This window comes from Sphaerodactylus townsendi, linkage group LG03 (genome assembly GCF_021028975.2).
Source record: "Sphaerodactylus townsendi isolate TG3544 linkage group LG03, MPM_Stown_v2.3, whole genome shotgun sequence".
NCBI lineage: Eukaryota > Metazoa > Chordata > Lepidosauria > Squamata > Sphaerodactylidae > Sphaerodactylus > Sphaerodactylus townsendi.
In genome coordinates this window covers 7624124-7648153 of record NC_059427.1, presented here as the reverse complement: position 1 = coordinate 7648153, position 24030 = coordinate 7624124, and the positions used below count along the sequence as shown (strand labels likewise).

Genomic DNA, 24030 nt, shown 5'->3' with positions numbered 1-24030 from the left:
AACAATGTCAGAAGACCATCCCATCTTCCTGCAAGCTACAGACAATTACTGGGGGTACAGACGAAAGATCTATCTAGTACATCACCCTGCCACCTACAGATGACTTACTTACTGATTTAAAATGTTTATATAAGCTTCTCCCCACCACATGACTGAAGTGGTTCACAACCACTTAACTCAGTAGCATCTATTCACAATACTAAATAAAAACAAATTAGTTAATATCACAGTACAATTGGGAAAACACCCCCAAAAACTGAAGTTGGGAAACAAAAGTCAAATGCCCTGAAAGATCCAACAGTGGTACAAAACAGGCATGGAAAGTTATTCCATAGCTGGGAGCATCACTGGAAAGGCTCCAGTATTTTTCATACCCCACATCTGCCCTTTTTATACCCTGCTTTCTGATTCCCCCACTAAAGTTCCTCCTTTAAAAGGATGGGGACTTGTGAAATTTTAATGGGGCAGCAAAACAAATTATCTGATGGGCTTTGCGCCACCCTATGTCTAGTGTGAGAAATGTGCAAAACCAGCAGAAAGTATTCACATATGCTTATGACATGTGGCGCAGGACTGCACCTCTCTGAGGCATATAATTTACCGTGGCACAGAATTTTTCTTCCTCCAATCAGAAGAACAGCAGAACCCTCCAGACAAATGAAAACCTTACCTAGGGAGTTGCCATCATCTAGAAGGTTCTCCTCTTTGATCTCCAGGCACAGCTGTTTCTGGTCGGGGTCCAAAGGAAGCCCATCTGCCTTTGGGGAGGCCACGCTTGCCACCTCAAACAGTTCGGCTGCCTGAAAGAGCAGGAATTGAGGCATGAGTGAAAGTGCCTCGAGGGCAGGCGTTTCAGGATGATTCTCTAGTCATCCTGGAAAATCTCAAGGAGGCTCAGAATCACCTGTCATGACCAGAGCTGGGCAGAAATGAAAATTCCATTTGTTTTCAAACTTATCATAAATTGGAGCATTCATGGTGAAATGCTGAAAGAGCTTCCTGCCCAGTATTTGGCTGTAGTCATAGAATCCTAGAGTTGCAAAGGGCTATACAGGCCTGATCAGCCTAGAGCCGTGGTGGCGAACCTTTGGCACTCCAGATGTTATGGACTACAATTCCCATCAGCCCCTGGCATGGCCATGCTGGCAGGGGCTGATGGGAATTGTAGTCTACAACATCTGGAGTGCCAAAGGTTCGCCACCACTGGCCTAGAGCATCCCTGAGTTCAACTGCCAGAGACGGGGAGCTCAACTGCCAGAGACGGGGAGCTCATCATCTCCTTAAGCAGCTGATTCTGAACTACTCTTACTGCAGTTTATTTTCCTAATCTCCAGAGTATCTTTTCGCCATAATTTAAACCCACAATTTTGAGTTCTATCCTCTGCTGCCAACTGGAACAGCTCCAGAGTTTTGAAGTGGTTAAGAGCTGTGGACTCTTAATCTGGAGAACTGGGTTTGATTCCCTGCTCCTACACATGAAGCTGGCGGGATGACCTTGGGCTCTTTTGGCCTCACTACCTTACCAGGTGCCTGTTGTCGGGAGAGGAAGGGAAGAAGTTTGTAAGCTGCTCTGAGACTCCTTACAATTGAGAAAAATGAGACAGAAATCCAAAACTCTTCTCTTTCCTTGCTCTCCTCCATGTGATAGCCCTTCACATAGAGAGCCATCATGTACCCGCTCAACCTCTTTTTTCCAGACTGAATATTCCCATGCCCCTTGGCTGTTCCTCCTAGGGCAGTGATGGTGAACCTTTTCGAGGCCGAGTGCCCAAACTGTAACCCAAAACTCACTTATTTATCGCAAAGTGCGAACACGGCAATTTAACCTGAATACTGAGGTTTTCATTTAGAAAAAATGATTGGCTCCAAGGCGTGCGTTACTCGGGAGTAAGCTTGGTGGTAGTTGGTGGCTTTGCTTTGAAGCAACCATGCAACTCTTCAAACAGGTGAATCACGACCCTAGGAGGGTTTACTCAGAAGCAAGCCCCATTGCCAGCAACCGAGCTTACTCCCAGGTAAAGGATCGCGCTTTAGTTCTTCACATGAAAACCAGTAGGGTTTAACAGTGCTTAACAGGGTTACCTACACTGCTTCCCCAAAACTAGGTCTTAGGTTAAATGCTACTAATCGAGCCCAGAAGCCCAGGCCAGCCTAGATGTGTGTGTGTTTGTGGGGGGCGATCCCCCCCCCCACATAACAAACTCTGTGCGCACGTGCCCACAGAGAGGGCTCTGAGTGCCACCTCTGGCACCCGTGCCAGAGGTTCACCACCACTGTCCTAGGCCTTGGTCTCCAGGCCTCTGATCATCCTTGTTGCTTTCTTCTGCACACTCCATTTTGTCCACATCCTTCGTGAAATGAGGCCTCCAGAACTGCACATAGTACTCTAGTTGCAGCCTGAACAATATGGTATACAGCGGGACTATGACATCTTGCCACTTATTGTTGGCCCCATGGATCAAAGAGGTCAGAGAGAGAGAGAGAGAGAGAGAGAGAGAGAGAGAGAGAGAGAGAGACCATAGCTTGCCTGAAGTCACTTAGCTGAGATTCAATGCAGGGGCAGCTTTGGTTCATCAATCAAGTCTCAAATATATATAATCTCACCAGGGTCATCTAGTCCAAGCCCCTGCCAGACAGGAACTATGGCTATAATTTCCCTGATAAATAAATATTCAATTGAGGTTTAAAAAGCTCTAATGGTGATGGAACCACCATGTCAAGAGGGAGACTATTCTACTGTTGAATAGATGACACAGTCACAAAATTCTTCCTGTTTTAAATGAAACGTCCAGTCTGAGTCCTGCCATCCAATACAACTGAAAAGATATATAGGTCATACCAGAATGTTCTCTCAAGCATGACTTGTATTTTTCACTGTTCATGTAAACAGATGGTACCTGAGGTATGAGCTTCCGCATTTGCCAGAATGCACAAGAAGAGTTTGGAGAAGGAAGAATGCCTCAGGAATGCATCATGAAGTAAAATACCCAATTTGACTTCAACTATACTTCCATCTGTCTCCTGAGTTAATACAATGACTTCCAAATGATTTCTCCCCTCTCTTCTGAAAAGGGGATATTGAGTCTCGCTGGTTTAGAGAGATATCAGAGACATTTACTGGACTTCGATTTCTCAATGGAGTTAAATTGATTTATTGTCTCTGGCCTTGAGTAAGTTGAAAACACAAAAGGTACTGAATACCAGAGACCACCAAAAAAAGGAAAGAAAAAGACAAACTGTCCTTAACTATATACAAATTAATTGTTTTGAACAAATTGTTGCATTGTTATACAATGCAAACAATCACAGTAAAGTGTAACCATTTCTGAATTTACTGAAATTTGTTGGCTGTTGTAGATTTTCCAGGCTGTGTGGTCATCCTCTGGTAGTTTTTGATCCAAATGTTCGCCCACATCTATGGTTAGTGTCTTCAGAGGCATATCACAGTAAGGTCATCTTAGCATGACATGCCTCTGAAGATGCCAGCCATAGATGTGGGAGAAACCTAGGAGCAAAAACTACCAGACCATGGCCGCATAGCTTGAAAAACCCGCAACAGCCAGTTGATTCCAGCTGTGAAAGCCTTTGACAATACATTACTGGAATTTATTTGTTATTAGGATGATCAGAAATAGTTACACTTTACTGGAATTGTTTATATTGCATATACAGTAAACATAATTGCTCTCTCTTTTTTTCGGTGGTCTTTGGTACTCAGTAGCAGTGGCGTAGGAGGTTAAGAGCTCGTATATCTAATCTGGAGGAACCGGGTTTGATTCCCAGCTCTGCCGCCTGAGCTGTGGAGGCTTATCTGGGGAATTCAGATTAGCCTGTACACTCCCACACACGGCAGCTGGGTGACCTTGGGCTAGTCACAGCTTCTCGGAGCTCTCTCTGCCTCACCCACCTCACAGGGTGTTTGTTGTGAGGGGGGAGGGGCAAGGAGATTGTAAGCCCCTTTGAGTCTCCTACAGGAGAGAAAGGGGGGATATAAATCCAAACTCTTCTTATTATTATTCTTATAGAGGTCTCTCTTATTTTGCTTTTTTAATTTGAGTAACTCCATCTTACATACACTGCAGGCTTTAAGAGGCCTTAACACTGTGCCATGAGGAATTTTCCCGTCCCCAAATCCTTTTTATACATGTATTTTGGCAACAGCAGCTAGAAAAAGAATTCTGATGAACTTGAAAACTTGCACAATGTTATATTTCACTGGGTCAGTCCAAATAAGAGATATTATTTAGTCTGGTCTTTTTGTTTTCATTTACAGATTTTAGTTTTGGACTGCTGTGAACAATTCCTTCATTTTTAAAATATCCTCCCTCCCTACAATCTATAACAGAGGGATGACTCTGACCTACTTGACAGGGCTGTTGTAAGCTGTCGGGCAGGCTTTTCACTTGCTGCTATGAAACTTAGCTTACTAAAAATGGATACCCTCACACAGAATTTTGCCCATGTTGACTGAATAGCCTAACAGAGACCGAAAGTCACCAGAGATGAACACATGTAATTTCCTGTTGCTGCCACCACCCAATCCCACAAGACAGCTTACTCACGAAGGTCTTACCGGCTGTGCTGGCATGCCAGCCTTTCGCTGCCTCAGTAGGTATTCCTCTGCCAAGGTAACTGCCTGGGCACAAGTCTCTGGGCAGCCATCTTTGACCCAGCTCTGGAGCTCTGGGGACAGGATGGCCAGGAATTGCTCTAAAATCAACAGTTCCAGGATCTGCTCCTTGGTGTGTCTCTCTGGCTTCAGCCACCGATGGCAAAGGAACCAGAGCCGGCTACAAGCCTCACGGGGACCGTCCACCTCCTTGTACTGGAAGCGCCGAAAGTGCTGTCGCTGTATTTCAGTGCTGATGGCATCTACCCGCAAGATGGCAGCCTTCACCTTGCCATAGTCCCCTACATCCCTGTCCTCCAACTGGGCATCTTCTTTGAGGCCCGGCATGAACTGTGCCATCCACTTTTCAGGCTTGGGGTTAGTTGCCTTCTCAACAGAGGCCGGGAAGATATCATCCCAACAATAAGGGTCTTGTAACTGGGGGTTCTTGAGCTCCGAGTGAGAGATCTCCTCTACTTCTGTGGCGTCTTTCCACTGGGCATTGCCACAGGCAGGAGACACTTCCATTTTAATCTGGGCAACATCATTGTTCTTTTTAGTGCCTTCCAAAACATCTGCAGGGACCCATGGGGGCTGTGCAACCATCTTCTCAACTACCGGCTCGGTGGGAAAACACTCCTGGAGACTTGGGGGGATGATCACCTCCTCCTCCTTGGAAGCCATTCTGTCTCCTCAAATCAAGGATAGCTTCAGGCCTGCTACGTCCTTTCTGCCCACTTTTTACCCCCTGCCACTTCAATCCCCTGTAGCACAGGGTGGGATACCACCAGCTTCTGTCTTCAGCCTCACAGATGGTCTCCACCATACAAAACCCTAATTTAAAAAGATTTTTTAAAAACTCATTTCAGTTCAAACTAGTATCACTTGGATACACTCACAGAGAAGAAGCATGCAGTTGCATACAAACTAATTTGCTGACAATCTTGAGGAGCTATGACCCTTTTTTTTGCAAGTAAACTAATTAAAAATCAAACTTTTCTTTAAAAAAATACAATGTTTAGTTAACACATTTTGATTCTGCCTTTCCTCCAAATAGATCCAGCTGATATGCACTTCTATTTTATTGAAATTGGTTTAAAGATTATGCATACATTTTTAGAAACTGAGCTGCTGAGGCCATTTTTAAAAAAGGGAGAGCACAGATTAAAACGGTTTCAAATAAACAAACACACACAGAGGAAATATATGTTTGTATTGTTTTTGGTCAATGATTGAAATAGCTTACAATAATAAACATTTTCCAATCAAACCAGCTCTGTCCACAGGCCAAACTGAGATACAGAAAGGTTCCAAAAGGTCACTTCCTTATGACTAACAGCACCAACATGGCTACAGTTCTTTTCCCAGCAGACAGGTGGTTAAAAATTGGAACCCATACAGTGAAATATGCCCCAACTACATTACAGCATGGTCACCTGTGAAGCACCACAGCAAACTGGAGATTTGAACTTGCATCGCTCTAGTCGCAGGACAAGTGCTCCAGCCACTACACTAAGCACCTCCTAAGGCAGTGATGGCGAACCTTTTCGAGACCGAGTGCCCAAACTGCAACCCAAAACCCACTTATTTATCGCAAAGTGCCAACACGGCAATTTAACCTGAATGCTGAGGTTTTCGTTTAGAAAAAAAATGGTTGGCTCTGAGGCGTGCATTACTCGGGAGTAAGCTTGATGGTAGTTGTTGGCTTTGCTTTGAAGCAACCATGCAACTCTTCGAATGGGTGAATCACGACCCTAGGAGGGTTTACTCAGAAGCAAGCAACCGAGCTTACTCCCAGGTAAAGGATCACGCTTTAGTTCTTTGCATGAAAATCAGTGGGGTTTAACAGCTCTTAACAGGATTACCTAGACTGCTTCCCCAAAACTAGAACTTAGGTTTAATGCTAATAATCGAGCCCAGCGGCCCAGGCCAGCCTAGATGTGTGGGAGGGGGGGCGATATTCCCCCCCACACACATGATGAACTCTGTGTGTGTCCACAGAGAGGGCTCTGAGTGCCACCTCTGGCACCCGTGCCATAGGTTCGCCATCACTGTCCTAAGGAGACACCTTCAAAAAGCCTGAGAGAAGTGCTACACAACCTGCTATGCTTTGTTTTGTGGACAAAAGCAATTATCTGGAAATGTATGATTTGCCATGATAAATGAGCTAACTGTTCAGCATTCCATCTTACAAGATGGGCATACAGGCCAATGAGTTCCAACCATGCCAGAAAATGCACCTGGTATCTTTCCTTTAGCTCAGGGAGTAGGGTATGAACAGATTTATATAGGGTGAATGCAATCTGGAGAAACAGATGTGGAAATTTTACTCCCCCCTTGTTTTGAGAAGGTTCTCAGGAAAAAGTTAATTTCAAACTTGAAAATGTGAGACAAAGTCATATGCCCATTCTAGCTGTCTCTCAGCTCAATCCTAAATATAGTTATACCCTTTAAATTCCCTGACTTCAATAGGAGTATCTCGGAAGATAATTCTCCCTGGAATTAGATGGGTGAAATTCTCCTCAGGACAGAATTCTCCCCCATCTAGATCTGCTTCCATCACCTCTTTATAAACAGTATTTTTTAGATCAACAAATGCTTCTTATAACAAATCTTCCTGTCCACTATAATTCCTTGAGTGTGTTTTTCACATTTATAAATAAACCAACAAACTGTTAATTATAAATTCCAGTCTGTTGGGAGAAGGGTGTGTGAGGAAATAGGGGAGGGAATAAATTGTACTCTAGTTCAGGATTTCTGCCAGAGCCAAGATGGATGTTACAACATTGACAAGTCCTCCACAGAAACTGATCACTATATTGGAGCAGGGAGTTCCTCTGGAAACTCCTTTTAGCAGTACTGTGGGCCCCATTTGGCTTGGGACCCTGTCATGGGGGGGGGGGATTCCTGTTTACCCCTGCACCATTTTCTCCAGAAAATGGCCCATTAAGGAGCCCTTCGGGGCAAATAACATCTCTGAGTACTGTTTTGGCTCGCAAACACAGTACAGGGAGGGGAAGGAGGAACCCATCTTCCTCTGCCCTGCAGTCCCAAACCAAGCTGAACCTGTTGAATAAATTAACTGTTGAATAAACACTCCCCTCACCCACTTTCCCCATGTGTGTTCTGAGCACAGAGATACACTGGACACCCTCGCAGACCTCCCCTAAATAGGCTATCTGCCAGCCACTGAGAATCAATTCTGATGTTAAATAAACATTTCTAGCCTGATCCTGTCTGTTGGTCACACATGGAATTTTATTTACTTCATTTATACCCCCACCTTTCTCCCCAAGGGGGACTCAGTGGTTTACATAATTCTCTCCTCTATTTTGTCCTCACAGCAACCCTCTGAGGTAAAGTTGGCTGAGAATGTGTGATTTGTGAAAGGCCATTCAGTGAGCTTCCATGGAAGAGTGGGGATTTGAATCCGGGCCCCACACATTCTACTCCAACACTAACCACTGCACCACACTGGCTGTCACACTATACAAGCTCACAGAGTCCCAGCCAGTATGGTGCACTGGTTAGGACAGTGGTGGCGAACCTATGGCACGCATGCCAGAGGTGGCACGCAGAGCCCTCTCTGTGGGCACACGCGCACAGAGTTCGTCATGTGGGGGGGAATCACCCCCCCACACACACACATTTAGGCTGGCCTGGGCCACTGGGCATGACCTGTTCAAAGCGTTGCATGGTTGCTTCACCAAGCTTACTCCCGAGTAATGCACGCCTTGGAGCCAACCGTTTTTTCTAAACTAAAACCTCAATATTCAGGTTAAATTGCCATGTTGGCACTTCGCGATAAATAAGTGGGTTTTGGGTTGCAGTTTGGGCACTCGGTGTCAAAAAGGTTTGCCATCACTGGGTTAGGAGCAGCAGACTCCAATCTGGAGAACCAGGCTTGTTTCCCCACTCCTACACATGGAGCCTGCTGGGTGACCTTAGGCTAGTCACTGTTCTCTCTGAACTCTCTCACCCCACCTACAACACAAGGTGTCTGTCATGTGGAGAGGAAGGAAGGAGTTTATACGCTGATTTGAGACTCCTTATAACTGAGAAAAGTGGGTATAAATCCAAACTCCTCCTTCTCCTCCTCCTTCATCATCATCATCATCGCCCTTTCCTTTGCAAAAAGAGGAGACACAAAGGCTTATCCAGTTCAACATCCCGGTTCCTATAATAGCCAGCTGGGAAGCTTCCTTTAGGGAAGCTTACGAATGCACCATGAGGGAAAATGCCCTTTGCCTGTTATTCTGTCCTTATAATATGACATACAGGTAGACTGCGCATGACCAGGGAAGCTTCATTTAGCCACCATAGCTCAGACCCACAGACAGAGAGCACCCAAGCCCTGCCTGCAACTTGTTTTCCCCAGTAATTATAATTATATTCTACTCCTCATCCAATTGGGAGGAAGAGAGAAAGAGGCAGAGTCAAATAAGCCACCGATCTGCTCCTCCTAGCTGCTCCGTAACAGCAGATAACCTATTCAGTGTGCAGACGTCTGGAAAAGAAAAGGTACCTAAATATATATATATATATAAAATTATTAATATGCAGGCAAGCATGAGTGGTTCAAGTTTTTTTTTTCTGAGCCATTTCTCCCTCCCTCCTTTATTAACCAAAAATTATTATTTTTGAACTTGAACCTCCTTTCCCCTTTAGTTAATATCTCACCTGTGCAAAATGACCCCCTTCCTCTAAGACTTCTGCAATGCCCAGCCTTTCTTACTTGGACGCCAGTTCAATCAACAGCCTTTCTCCCACCCACCACCCCTTCTTTCTCCTCCTCCTCCCCCCCCCCAACAGGAAGGAACTTACTAACAATCTAACCCCCCATCCAGTTCCTCTCTAGCAAGCAAAAACTCGGTCGCTTTAACCCTTCGTGCGCCCCAAACTAATCCCTTCAACCGCTCCAGGCAAAGGGAAAACCACAAATCTGGAAAGAAGGGTTTTGCTGCGCTGTAAAGGCGAATGCATTTCCTGTGACCTAATTTTTCGTCACCTGCAGACGATTTTGTCAAATGCAGGAGCCAGGAAGATTTTTTTTTTAAAGCATGTAAATAATAACAAATGATAATTAATGGAATGACCTCAGGGCTGCAGTGTGACAACACAGTCCTTATATATACTCCAGTTTAAGCCAGTTGCTTCGAATAGGTTCAGTAATGAAGTAACTGCATAGGATTCGCGTGGGGAATTGCAACAAATTGGCAGGTCTGTGAGGACACAAGATGCTTGGTTATCTATACAGCAATTACTTTAGGTAATAACAACAATGCCATGTTCCAGACAAGCCCAAGATTATTCACGTCGCATCTGCATACCAGACTTTGCAGCTCGGGGCTAGGGTTTTCTTCCCCGGTGAAGTATGACAACTTTTACATCTAGTACTGAATGTCTAAGGCAGAATTTATTTTAAAAGGTCTGCAGGTGCCAGACAAAGCAAGATTGGAGCGGGGTGCTCCTAGCACTAGGGATGCCAACCTTCAGACGGGACCTGGGGATTCGCTGGGATTAGTTATGTCCAGACTAAAGAGATCAGTTTCCCTGGGGAAAATGGATGCTTTGGAGGGTGGACTCTATGGCCTTAGACCAGGGGTCCCCAAACTTTTTAAACAGGGGGCCAGTTCACTGTCGCTCAGACTGTTGGAGGGCCGGACTAAAAAAAACTATGAACAAATTCCTGCGCACAAATGATTGTAAAATGTTTGATTTCACCTTTCAGCCTTTCTGGTCATGGTCTCTTTTTAGAACAGTGACCAAAGTATGTCAAGTACAGGGTGGGCTCCAAATATTGTTGGGGAGGCTGTGGAATACCTTCCCCTGTAAAAAAAAAAAAAAGCAGAACTTTCCCAATGAAACATTCCATCTAACCCAGGATCAGGTATCTTCCTGGGCTCTTTCCTCCCTAGCAGCCAGCGAGCGATTCGCCAGCCTGGCTGATGCCAATGGGAGGGAGGCGGAACAGAAAGCCTGAGAGCAACACATGGAGTAGCTGAGAGGGAAGGGCGGAGCAGGCGTTGCCACATGTAAGGTTTCCAACTCTGGGTCAGAAAATTCATGGAGATTTGGGGGTGCCATCATGTAATTGCAATCAACAGCCGTTGGGGCCGGTTCCTCCTCTCCCTCGAGCCCCCACTGCACATGAATGGAGCCATCGCCGCCATGCCTGGCGGGCCGGATAAATGCCTTCAGGGGGCCACATTTGGCCCCCGGGCCGTAGTTTGGGGACCCCTGCCTTAGACCCTGCTGAGGTCCCTCCCCAAACCCCACCCTATTCAGGCTTCATCCCCCAAATCTGCAGGAATTTCTCAACAGAGTTGCATCTCCAGGTCTCCGTTCTTCTCTGTGCTGCCCACCCAGCGCTTCCATTTCCTTTGGCCTTCCCTCTCCCAACTTTGTGGTGCCTCCTGGAAGGGCCAAGATCCAGAGGTAGGGCCCACCTTATGCTTGTACTGTGCGCTGTAGCTCAGTCCACATCTCAAGGGAGAACCTTTGTTGGATTCTGTGTGGAAAAGCATATATTCTCTGCCAAGTTTTCCCACCTACAGGTGGTGCCTGAAGTTCTCCCAAAATTACAACTGATACGCACACTACAAAGATCAGTTCCCCCTGAGGCAATACAAGCTCTGGAAGGCAGGCTACAGTTTACAATCGAGTCTAGGAGAAACACAAATCCTAAAGCAATCTCATGTTGCTACTCCGCTTCCTCCCCAAATTCCCCCATTTCACAAACTCAGCCCTTGCAGGCTCCATCCTGAAATCCCCATCGATTGCCAAGGCAGGAGTTGGCAACCCAAAATTGTTCTCTTTAAGAATTTAGACGATTTAGATGAATCCAAGTGTGACTATCTGCTATATATTTCTATCTCAGTGTTTCTACAAGGAGTTCAAGGCAGGGGAGATAGTTCTCCTTCCCATACTTTATTCACATTACGTCCTTGTGAGGTAGGTGAGGCTGAGAGTGATTGGGTCAAAGTCATCCAGTGAGTTTTCATAGTTGAGTAGGGATTTGAACCCAGAATTGCCATCCTAAACAGTACCACAACCATCTAAACTCAGTGACCTGCAAATGCTGTAATTCTATTTAGGAGTGGCCAGAGGATCTTGCAGCCCCTAAGCTCAGCACTCTGCCAATTATACAGCACTGCCTTCCAGTGTCAATATCCTCTGTTCTTTTTGTAAGCTCAGAGCCCACTGTGTGTGATATGAAGCTTCCTTGAGAAAAAAGTTCAGAGGCAGATCTTTTTTAAATGGGAGGAAAAAACCCTAATTTGGCTCCATACACTGGCAGCCCAGACAGTTCTCACACATAGCAGTATGTATTCCCAAGAACGATGTCAGCTGTTTGGGTCTCTTGTTGGTGACCAAAGTAGGTTAGAAATGAAGTAAATAAAACAACTAGGCAACCAAATATTTTTGGAAGGGAAGGTAACAAGCCCTATTTAAGTTGCCTGGGTGAATCCGGTCTTGTTACTGCCTTGAAGGAAACGCTCAGGGGAAACACAAGATAGACGTTTAGCAAAATAAATCTGGAAATACTTCAGTCAGCAAAATAAAGAGATGTTGGGCACCCGTCTCTCTAAAAAGATATACTGAAGAGTACCACCATTCACTCTTTTCTTCATTACCCCAAATACCCCCATATCCTCTAATCACTGGAAACTCACCAATTCAATTGTCTGGTATCTGAGATTTTGTGAGGCACTGCTGTTTTTTCCCAAGATCTACACAATTATTGGTGGTGGAAAGTGCTATCAAGTCACAGCTGATATGACAATTCCTGTAGGGTTTTCAAGGCAAGAGACCTTTGGGGGTGGTTTTCCATTGCCTGCCTCCATGTGGGCAGAGTGTTCTGAGAGAACTGTGACAGGCCCAAGATCCGCCAGCAGATTTCATGTGGACAAATGGGGAACCTGGTTCTCCAGACTAGAACCTGCCGTTCGTAACCACAACAGCATGCTGGCTGTCTACACACAATCATTATGGACAATAATTAAGAAAGCTTAGTTTTTAAAAATAATATCAATAATGATTTCTACATTCAGGGGGCATCCCTGACCCTTTCCTCTTTGCTTATAGAAAGGTATGGCCTGGACCCTCGCCCCAAGGATAGGATCTGGCCCCAGAATGTGCCAATTGGCAAGTTCTGTTTGTGATTAAAAACCTCTGCCCTATCAAGCTGGGCCACTGCTAAGAACTCCTGGCTGCAAGTTCTTTATGGCTTCCATGTTACTGTCAACTGAAAAGTTATTTTTTGCTGTTTATTTTGATTTTGGATCTTTCATTAGATGAATAAGTGGCCTAATAGACCAGGTTAGACCTCTCTCATCAGAGCATGGAAGTAAGGTTGGCTGTTGTAGGTACTTGGATGGCAGACCACAAAGGAAATCCAGTGTTGCTATGCAGAGGAAGGCCATGGTAAACTATCTCTGCTCGTCTCTTGCCATGAAACCACTATTATTCTGAGGTCGCCATAAACTGGTTGTGGTTTGATGGCATATAATTATTATTAATTGATTGAGTGGGGCAATATTTTAATTTGAAAATGAGATTGTGCAAAGCAACCTTGAGGCAGTATATAAACTTGCCAACTTCTAGGTGGGGCCTGGAGATCCCCTGGAATTACAAGGGATTACCCTGGAGGAAATGGCAGCTTTGAAGGCTAGGCACTACAGCAACACATCGTGGTTGAGGTTCTTCCCCAAACCCCACGTGTCCCAAGCTCCACCCCCAAATCTCTAGGTATTTCCTAACCCCAAGCTGGCAACCCTAGACAGTATCCTCTTTCCCACATGACTTAAGGTGCTATCCACGAGCAAGGCACAGAGTCAGTATTCCTTCCCTGTTCTCTGCCCCCCTTAAGCCACTGTCATGAAGAGGCACACTGTCTTGGAACCCAGCTATTCCATTTCTATTGTAGTGATCAGCTGTTGATTGTAGTGATCATCTTCTGTCTATTCTCCTATTTTTAAAAAATATACATCCTTTTGGGAAGGAAGTAACTGAGATGGACAAATGTGAAACAACAAACTTACATATTTTAATTCAAAAGAAAAAAAACCTGGAATTGCTTGGAAAGAAAAAAAGAAGAAAAACTTGGTCAGAGTTAAAAGCTTGGGAACCGATTCTCTCTCAGTCACAATTTTTTCTCTTCATGACCCTCTTTGGACTGGCCTCAAAGGCAGCAGGTGAGGATCTGGGGACATCCTCAGGATTGGGAATCATCAGAGAAGGGAAAGGATCAGGATCCGATGGGAAGCTGGCGGGAGGGCCAACAAAAGACACAACCTCATCAGGCCCAGTATCCTTTTGTACCTCCACAGAAACGCTCACCCTGGATTCATCATGGCCTGGAAAATGCAAGGGTGTTGTGTTGTTGACAGAAGTATTGGCCTGCTTCTCACCAGTGTTGAGAACAGAATGCTGAGTAGACATGGGGGGGCTGAACCCTGGGTACATATTGTAGCTCGGGAAAGGCCCTGGAGAAGGATACCGCTGGGCTGAAAATGCAGTGGCAATGGTCTCCATAGCAGAGGTTTGCCTTCCCATGAGATCTGCCAGGGTCTGATGAGACCGTTCGATGGCGGCTATCATGCGGTGGGTGGTGGCACGGTCCTGCTCCCGGTCCTGCTTCTCCAGATGCCTCTCTTGCTTGTCTTCTGCCCTCTCCTCCCGCCTCTTGTTTTCGAACGCCCTCAGATCCTGCTGGTGCAGCTGCCGGAGGGTGTCCACAAGGTCAGAATTGGACTTGGAAGTGGAGGACTCAGTTAGGCGCCGCGAGGACTCCAGGCGCTGCCTCCAGTTGCGCTCCCTCCGGAAGCGCATGCGCTCAGCATTGCCGATGGGCAACCGCCGCTGCTCCTCTCCAGCATCTGCAGGTGACAAAGAATAATTCTGGCTTCTACTGAGTCAGGCCCTTGGTCTACCAAGGTCAGTCTTGTCTACTCTAACTGGACATGGCTGCCCAGAGGCCTCAGGAAGAGGTATTTCAAATCACCTACTGCCTGGTCCTTTTAACTGGAGATGCCAGGGTTTGAACCTCAGACCTTCTACATGCCAAGCAGATGCTCTTCCACTGAGCCACAACCCCTCCCTAAGTGAAGGTTAATCTTAGATTATACAAAATAAGAGCAATTCTACAACTGTGTATAATTTATAAAGGTCCAAATGTTCACTCTTTTCAGAATAATGTTTTCTTGTAATACAGGCAGCCATAATAATGCTAGGAATTTACACTATTTGTGCTCACCTGTGGAGACTAATGGATTTGATTGGTTTCCAGAATGCTCTGTGGGATTTGTCCATACCTGCCAGCAGTTCTCTCATGAGCTGCCTGCAGCTTGGAATTTAGGCCGGCAGAGATACATCAACTGAACAGCTCCCTCACAAACATCTTTAGCTCCCTGGTACACAGAGAAGCTGAGGAGTGGAAGGAGAGTGCTTAAGACTAGTAATGGTGAACATATGAACACGCGTGTCAAAGGTGACAAGCCGGTTTCCCAAATCCCAGCCAGTTGTCCTAAAGCCTAGCTACACTGCTCCATCTCTCCATCACAGTAAGCTTGCGGCAACTAACCACTCAGGATGACTGAGGCCCCACTAAAACAGAATAAACAAATAAAAATGTACACACTTTTTTCAAATGTTCAGAGCACTTCACATCCATTACCTCTACCACACCTACTGCATTGCCTCTGTAAAATAGAGTCAAGTGGAATCTATCCTTATATTGCAAATATACTATCCTTACATTGCAAATAAGGAGTTAAGAAAAAGCCAGGAGTTTCATCCTTTTGGAGCCTGCGAGCTCCTTTAGAATTTTGACACATGATGGTGGGTACAAAAACAAAATGGTTGTCACAGGAAGATGGTGCCAACCACAAAATGTCAGGAAGCCAGCTTATTTATCAATCTCATAGAAACCCTTCAACACTTTAGGCAGAAGCTCTGTTTAATCCACACGGCCAATCAGATCGCCAGTGGACATCCAAAAGCCCTGCTGGGCACAAGGCCCACGTGGCCCAGATCACTTTCTGTAAATACTTGGTGGGCACCAGTAAAGATTTTGGAGGGTGCCATGGTGCCCATGATCACCATTTGGGGAACCCCTGGTCTAAGAGATGTATGAACCTTTAACACCTGTAAAGAGTTCCATTTATCGGACCCCGGTTTTAAGCCATGGGTGAAAAGAAAACACTTGGAGCTCATAAAATGTTCAGGAACTTTTGACATTTAAAATAAAAAGCCCCTACCAGCATGGCCAATTGTGCAGCGATATATATAGGGTTTCTTGAAACATTTGGAAGAGTTCAAAACTTTACTCTGGTCTCATTATTACCTGAGAAGCGCATGGATGCCCCTGCTGCCTGCAGGTGGTGTGGGCGAGGATGAAGCCTTCGCTACCGGCTCAGCCTAGCGGCCACTCAGGAAAGCGCCCGCCCTGCCTCCAGCAACGCGGCGGGCAAGAGGGGAAGCTCACAGGGCGCCCTGAGCTTTATTCGTGGGCAGAAAGAGTGCCCACCCCTGCTGTCTGCAGGGTGGGCAAGGAAATGGGGTCAGCTGCCTCGCCTCCCGTGGAGCCACAGTGCAAGGGACAGAAGAGCTCATGGCTCTCCTGAGCCGCAGGTCTCACCCTGGTCTAAGTGAGATGCCATGAATTTGGATCAGTATCAAGCGATCTCACTGAGGATGCCCTGCTATATTCCTGGGTCCTGGTCTCATTACCAGAGGGTAGCATCACCACCATCTCTGATGCTCGCTTGCCTTGAAAAACCCCTTGCTGGCGTTGCCTTAAGTCAGTTCTGACTTAATTGCAATCACGTACATAGGGACAGATGAATTAAATGAATATTTCCCCACATTTAGAAGAAGAAGAAGAGTTTGGATTTATATCCCCCCTTTCTCTCCTATAGTGAGGGTAACTCAAAGGGCTTCACAAACTCCTTACCCTTCCCCCTCATAACACACACCCTGTGAGGTAGGTGGGGCTGAGAGAGCTCAGAAGAACTGCGACTAGCCCGAGGGTCACCTAACTGGCATATGTTGGAATGTACAGGCTAATCTGAATTATCCAGATAAGCCTCCAGAGCGGGGAATCAAACCTGGTTCCTCCAGATTAGAGTACACCTGCTCCTAACCACTACGCACTGCTGCTCCACTTTTAGCGCCACTTCCTGCTCTCTCTGCCATCTCCCTTGCATCAAATTCCACACAGTTAACTATTAACAGGATGCCTGTCTTTTTATAATGTGAAAAAGTCAAATCACTTTGCTTTCACATCCTGCATGTGAGCTCCCAAAGGCACCTGGTGGGCCACTGCGAGTAGCAGAGAGCTGGACTAGATGGACTCTGGTCTGATCCACCTGGCTTGTTCTTATGTTCTTAAGAAGAGGAGGAGTTAGGATTTATACCCTGCTTTTCTCAACCATGAAGAGACTCAAAGTGGCTTACAAACTCCCTCCCTTCCTCTCCCCAGAACAGATATCTTGTGAGGTAGGTGAAGCTGAGAGTTTGAAGAGAACTGCGTCTAGCCCATAAGAACATAAGAAAAAAGCCAGCTGGAATTCCCCTCAGACCACCAGAGTCCATCTAGTCCAGCTCTCTGCTACTTCACTTATTTGACCCACCAGGTGCCTTTGGGAGCTCAGCTATGCAGGTTGCGTGAAAGCAATGGCCTTCTGTGGCTGTTGCTCCTCGAGCACCTGGTCTGTTAAAGGTATTTTGCAAATCTCAAGATCAAAGAAGGATCAAGATTGGTACTGGCCATAAATTGACTTCCTCCTCCATAAATCTATCAGAAAAACCCTTTTAAAGCTTTCATCCAGGTTAGTGGCCATCACCACCTCCTGTGGCAGCGCATATTTCTTTCACCAATCACACGTTGCGTGAAAAGTGTTTCCTTTTATTAGTCCTAATTCTTCCCCAGCATTTTCAAAGTATGACCCCTGGTTCTGGTATTGTGAGTAAGAGAAAAATTCTCTCTGTCAGGTCATTTTCTATCCCATGCATAATTTGCATGACTTCAATCATATCCCCTCAGGCGTCTCCTCTCCAAACTAAAAGAGTCCCCAAAGCGGCTGCAGCCTCTCCTCTCATAAGGAAGGTGCTCCAGTCCCTCAATCATCCTTCGTTGCCCCTTCTCTTTGCACTTTTTTCTATCTCTCTTCAATATCCTTTTTTGGAGATGTGGGCGCATCCAGAACTGAACATACAGTACTCAGAATGCGGTCGCACCACTGCTTTATATAAGGGCATGACAATCTTTGCAGTTTTATTCCTCAGATTCCTTTCCCTATGTAGAGTCCCCAGCATAGAGTTTGCCTCTTCACAGCTGCCATGCACCAAATTCCATGAGAAGGGCTTCTTATGGAAGAAAGTGGAAAAAACAGAAACCCAGTTCGCAAATTCAGGAGTCTGCTGCCTTGCTATGTGGGAGTGGGAGAATCAAACCCAGTTCTCCAGATTACAGTCCGCTACTCTTAACCACTACAACATGCTGGCTCTACTACACGAATAATAAAGGATGCCAGAGTAGGAATGGGGGCTTCACTCACCGACCACCTGGATTTCAGCTGTAGTTTCTTTGGGAGGCGGCAACAGAGGATTATCCCTCAGAGGTGTTTCTACTTTTTCCACAATCTGTGCATTGGTATCCTTGAACACTTTGGGGGTTAGTGGCACAGGATCAGCCGGGGTCACCCGCAGCTCTTTGGGAGATGAGGTCACCACAGCGTATCGTTCTGGGGCTTCCACCTCCTGAGCCTCTGGTGTGGGATTGGCAGCTTCTCGTGCAATTTTAGTGGCAGCCATGGGGTTGAGTGGTAGCCGCTTCCGCCGCTTGTCTAGCCGCTCCACCACACCAGCACCACACACCTTGCCGCAAACAATGCCTTTCCGCAGGCACAGGAACTGCTCCAGAAGCTTGAAGTAAGGGGCAGTTTTGGGGGCCCGGCCGGAATGAAGATTCCCGCACTTGATCTCTTTGTAGCCCCTCTTGAGGTCCTTTGCACGGCTGCGGCACTGTTCTTTTGCATCGCTCATCAGCCCGCTCCTCAGCGGCCGGTCTGCAAAATCCGGCACAATTTCAGCTTCATGTTCGCGGGTAATTGCTGCTGCCCCAGAGCAATCTGAACATCTTCCGCTTTCCAGATGTCGATGAAGGCAATGGTTTCCTTGCGAGACCAGGCATCTCTTCGGCGCCGAGGCTCTGGAGAGGGAAGGTCAATGTCCGAGGGGCTTGGAATAGACTCGGTCATTGGGAAGTGTTCCACAGGCAGCTGAGAACTCTCCACATCAGCTTCCATCCAGGTATGCTGGAGAAACATACAAGGAAAAGAAGGCAGATTAAGTGATAAATTTAATCACTTAAAGGCATGTAAAGAACCTTATAAGTATTATTTGTATACATGAGGGACAGTATGGTCTAGCAGAGTATTGGAGTAGGATCTAAGATACCCAAGTTCGAATTTCGAAGGTCACAGCAGGCTCCTGACTGACTTTGGGCCAGTTACACATACACTAAGAATAATCTACCACACAGGGCTGTTGTGAAGATAACATGACAAAAAGAATGACCTAAGACATTTTGGGTCCCCACTGGGGAGAAAAGCAAGAAATACATGAATTCATGCAATGAATAACATTTACCTCCTTTCAAGATATCCTCACAAACTCGGATAGCTGCACATAAATGGACTGCAGGACACCATGTTCAGTCCTCAGAGGGGTGCAGTATGGGTTGGATGTTGAGTCTCGTATACACCCGCCAATGGCGAAAGCCCTAAGCAAAAGATAGATTACGCTAATGTATGGGTGGGAAGTTGTGTGTGTTAAGAAAGGGTCAGTGTAGCTGGCCCAACCATCTTGCAAAATAAAGACACCACACAAAACCTCAAGAAAGATCTCATGATATATACGCCTAGATTAGCTAATTTATAATCTTTGGCACAGAATCCATAAAGCGGAAATAATACAGAAACTGGAAATTCCAGTCGGCCTTCCTTCGAAGACAAAGTAGGAGCAGCAAAAAATCTAAAATCAAATTTTTAAAAAATGTATTTGAAGCAATAACTGAAAAAGTAACAGCCCCCAAATTTCTTTATCAGCCGGAGCCAGCAAAGTCTGTGGAACACCTCTGGACACTATCAGCAGTTAGTGTCAGTACTCAGGAGGTCAATTCTCACTTGCAATGTGCTTCTTGGTCTGGAGATAGAAATGTGTTTTCCTGCTCAAATGAAACTTCAACAAATTACAACTTTTGTCCTAAAATAGGTAAAAGTAAAAAAAAAAATCTGAATGACAAGTGGGAACTCTTGAGATTTTACAATCATGTGAACTGGAGGAGAAATCATGGAGAAAATAAACAAGGAGGGAATACCTGTCTAGGGCACCAGCTCAAGATTTTACCTCCACCCCACACTGAAGAAAACTAAGAGGGTAAACAAAATTTACCTGATCCATGCAATAAAATTGACATGGCTCTATAGTGGCGGGAGGATGGATATTTTCTGCCCTTTTCTTCAGGAAATATAAGAACCAACACAGTGTTGTATTGATGCGTTATTTATTTATTTATTATCATATTTATATACCGCCCCATCCCCTGAGGGCATGAAAGATTAAGGTCCTTACTAAATCTCAGCCTACCCTACATCATGGGACTGTTTTGAAAAAATTGGGAGCATTGCCACATATACTATCATGAGCCATGATGGGAGTAATTCAAGAAAGGGATTATGTCATTATAGGTAAAGAACAAGCCTCCAATATACATTTCAGTGAGAGAACACAACTGGCCCAAGGTGCCTGGTGGGTTTTACAGCTGAGCCAGGATGAGAACCCAGATCTTTCATTTCATTTCTTATATTTTATTTATTTATTGGTTGGATTTATGCCGCCACCCCCGTTGAAAGAGCTCTCATGAAACCATCCCTCCCCTTTTGAGCTCGGGCCTCAAATCCGTCGCAAAAGAATACAGGTTAAGCCAGACTCTTTGAAAGCAAAACATCAACGCAAGGAGTTGGGCCAGAATAACAATTTTTGAGGTTAACAACAGAGAGATCTGAGAAATGCCAGACTCCAGACAGGCACATGTAAAAAGTCAACCTGCTCTTACCTTTTGATCCTGCCTCTTGGCTTCCTGTTGTATTTGCAGGAAATCCTCAGCCAGACCTACCGCTTGGGCACAGGTCTCAGGGCCATTTTCCATCACCCAGCTTTGGAGCTCTGGTGGTAGGATGGTCAGAAACTGTTCCAGGATCAAAAGCTCCAGGATCTGCTCTTTGGAATACCTTTCCAGGCTTCCACAGCCACGGTGGCAGGAAGTACTCTGAAGCTGACCACAGGCTCAGCAAGTGGCCCCTCAGCCTCCTGGTAACGGAACTCCCTGAAGCGCTGGCGGTGGGTCTCCCTGCTGAGGGCATCTCTGCCGGGAACCTCCTCCTTCACAGCCCTGAAACCTCCCCTTTCAGCATCCAAGACTTTCTGATGGGGGCCTTCCTCTCGAGACCTCTGGTCAACTTCCACTGGTACCCTGACAGGTGCCAGGGTTCTCTTTGTGTCATCCAACAACTCTGGGTTCCCTCGAGCTGAAGGAGGAGATTGCCTGGCCTTTGGCAGGTCTTCCAACTGGGATTCTGAGAATGGGGACAATCCCTCTTTGTGTTCTTGTTTGACTTGTTGAGAATGGGCCCACCCGAGCACCCCGTGCATGATCCCAAACTGAAAGGCATGTGGACCTTTCCCCTTTCTTTCCAATCCTGCCAGTGTAGCTTAGGATCTTCTGAGTCAGTCATCCATTTTTCATTCCGCAGGCTTTGGGTTTCGCTAACAGAGATGGAAGATTTGACTGGCCCAGTTTCTCAGCTTCCCTTTTCTTATGCCATCATAACCATTTCCCTCCACCGCCAAATAATAGTGATTACAGCGTGTCGTGGTAGTTGGTGTGTGTTTCAAAGTGAAAAAAGGCTAACTACTTTCTAAGAACAGGAGAGCTACAGCGGGATCGCTGGGGCCAACAGGCTGAAGTCTTGCCCCAAACAAAGGCATAAAAATTATTAAGGTTGCTACAATCCAATAGTGGGAGTTATTGTTTACAAAAATAAAATTTGATCAACATCAGATTATCTAGGATGAATGGAAATTAATGATTTTTAAAATCCTTTCCAAAGTTACCCAGATGTGAAGTCTTGAAACCTCTATCTGTAGTAAAGATTTCACCAGTAAGGGCGGGACTTGGAAGGAGTTACAAAAGAACTAAATTTAAAACAAAATGGTTTATGTAACGAATAACACTTTTCCAACGTTTAACATCAACAATTTGCAATTAGCTTTTGAAACGGCACCGAATTATTCTTCTTATATTTTACAGTCTACTGATAATGCCAAAGTCCAAAATTAGCCTAGCTGGCAATTGGTTTGGCTTATGAAGACTTGAGAGCATGGTGAACTGGATCCAGATGATGGTCCCCAAAGAACTCCCATCAACTACATACGCGCTTAGCCTGAAACAATAGAATTCTAACATTTACATTTCTGGCAAAATAAACAGCTCTCACTTCCCACTGGTTTTAACAACTTTTACGGTTATCTTAAACAAGGCATTAAGAGCTACAAAAAAGAATTAAATCAGGTCCCGATGTAGCCTTGCGCTTCCTCCAACTTCACCAGTTTTTTGCAGCCTTCTGCTGCTTTGAGTCTCCACCCCTTCTGGGTCAACCCATTCTGGACATAGGGGTTACACAAGCATTAACTTGAGAATCCTCAGTTACAGAGGAAGGCGAATGCCTCTTCTAAATCCTTGTCACACCAGCATCTGGGAAACAACACACTGGAAGAGGCATTTTTTTCTACAAGAATGAAGGGAAAAACTGCAGGTGGCATCTTGGAAAAGGATTCCATCCACTACAAGAACAGGAATGCCTCTTCTAAGAATGCCCCTTCCTATAATACAAATGCACATCCTCTAAAAACAAAAGAAGCTCAGATAGACTGCTGGATGACTAGGCTGAGGGCAGGCTTGTATCCAGATTGTATATTGAGCATGGCAATAGGATAATGCATATTAACTTCTTCTCCTGCTCTGACAACAAATTGTATTATAACGAACATACAGGAAGATGGGAGGGGGTCACATACTAAGGAGGAACAAGTAGTGAAAGACCAAGAGAATTGTACGACTCCTTGGTATGTATGGAAATGGGGAGAACAGAGAGGGTGTGAGAATTAAGAGAATGGCAATACTATGGTGCATACTGTTTTGGAGAATCTGCCCATGTAAGGATGACTCGCTTCTTTTGCAAATCAAGGCCGCCAGAAGCCTCTCTTCTGTTGGCGATGTTGGTAAAGAAATGGTGAAAGGTACCACATATGATGTGGAAAGAGCAAATGGGTGGTAAAGGAGAGGAGGTAGAAAATAATGGCAAAATCAGGGGCATTTGTCATCAGCACTAGCCAGCGGTACTGCACGATCGTTCCGTTTTCTTTTTACAGACACAAAAGTGACGGGGAACAAAGAAAAAAGTTCCTTAGATCCTTAATCTATTAAAAACAAAACCCACAGAACCTCGGGGCACGTTCTTACGACCCACTCCAAAAACACTGATTTCTTTTTGGAAACTGCTATGCCGCCTCTCTCGGGGAAGCATAACAACAACAACAAAACCACCCCTCTTCGTCGTCAGAACTCTGCGCTTTTAGCCTCGGCGTGCCGGTCGAAACGTCTACCCCGCCAAATTGCTGAGGCGCTGGTAAGGGCGCTAGCGGCTTCTTATCCCGCGTGGTATGCGCTAAAGAGGTGCCGCCTGCTCAGAGCGAAGGGAAGCTGCTTGCAAGCCGGCAGGAAAACGTCATGGATAGAGTGGGCGCCCCACCGCCTTTCTTTGCACCGCAAAGTCCGGGGACTTGGACTGGCCGACACCTTCCAGCAGCTCATTAAAGGGTGTTTGGGGCTTATTGCATGAGCGCGCCTTTCACGCAATGGGAAAGCGGAAAGAATCTGCGATTTTGTTAGTTTACGTGAGACGAGATAGAAGCGGCAGGCAAGAAAGGAGGGCGAGGAAGGGCGGGGAGAAATGGGTACGGAGCCGATCTTCGTACTCACGTCTCGGCGGCCTCTCTCCCAGGGCTGACTTCTCTGGCTCCTAGAAATCCGAACTTCTGACACGACAAAGGAAACGGAGGGAGGGAACAACGCAGGAAGAGGCCGGACTAGCCCTTGACATCACTAGGGTCGCGTTTCACCCACCGGCCTCTCTAGGAATCGGAGTGAATCCCCCCCTTTTCCGCAGCTCGTCTAAATGCGAAAGAGATCTGGATTCGGATTTGGATCCGCATCCGACACAGACTTCAGAGAATAATCAGAACTGCAGAAAAAACAATTGCTGCTAACCTGCCTTCCATTGAGGGACCTGTAT

The 24030-nt window shown here is 45.9% G+C and overlaps 2 protein-coding genes across 4 annotated transcripts in view; both read right to left on the bottom strand.

The window, feature by feature from the left end:
• Positions 1–24030, bottom strand: part of LOC125428610 (gastrula zinc finger protein XlCGF26.1-like) — a 57284-nt gene that overhangs the window by 4247 nt on the left and 29007 nt on the right. Inside the window, exons 1-3 of one of the 2 annotated variants that reach the window (XM_048489024.1) lie at positions 9290–9403; positions 4574–5443; positions 671–800 (exon numbers count right to left, since the gene is read on the bottom strand). The exons of the other annotated variant lie outside the window; for it this stretch is intronic. Coding sequence (XP_048344981.1) covers positions 671–800; positions 4574–5293 — 850 coding nt within the window. The 5' untranslated portion in view covers positions 5294–5443; positions 9290–9403. Of the gene's footprint in view, positions 1–670; positions 801–4573; positions 5444–9289; positions 9404–24030 lie in introns of those variants that run through there. 2 annotated transcript variants of the gene reach the window in all.
• LOC125428784 lies at positions 13637–21455 on the bottom strand. 2 transcript variants are annotated; one of them, XM_048489429.1, is made up of 4 exons: positions 20733–21455; positions 19265–19397; positions 18172–18930; positions 13637–14490 (listed from the first exon to the last, which is right to left on the bottom strand). In XM_048489429.1, the coding sequence occupies exons 3-4, from the start codon at positions 18656–18658 to the stop codon at positions 13751–13753; spliced, it is 1227 nt and encodes a 408-aa protein (XP_048345386.1). In that variant the 5' UTR covers positions 18659–18930; positions 19265–19397; positions 20733–21455; the 3' UTR covers positions 13637–13750. The 2 variants fall into 2 exon arrangements, with proteins under 2 accessions (XP_048345386.1, XP_048345385.1); XM_048489428.1 differs by lacking the exon at positions 19265–19397.

Coding starts and splice junctions, on each gene's coding strand:
- LOC125428784 (XM_048489429.1), bottom strand. CDS start 18,658: ATGAGCGATGCAAAAGAACAGTGCCGCAGCCGTGCAAAGGACCTCAAG. Junction 14,491..18,171: donor AGCTGAAATCCAGGTGGTCG/GTGAGTGAAGCC, acceptor TGTCACCTGCAG/ATGCTGGAGAGGAGCAGCGG.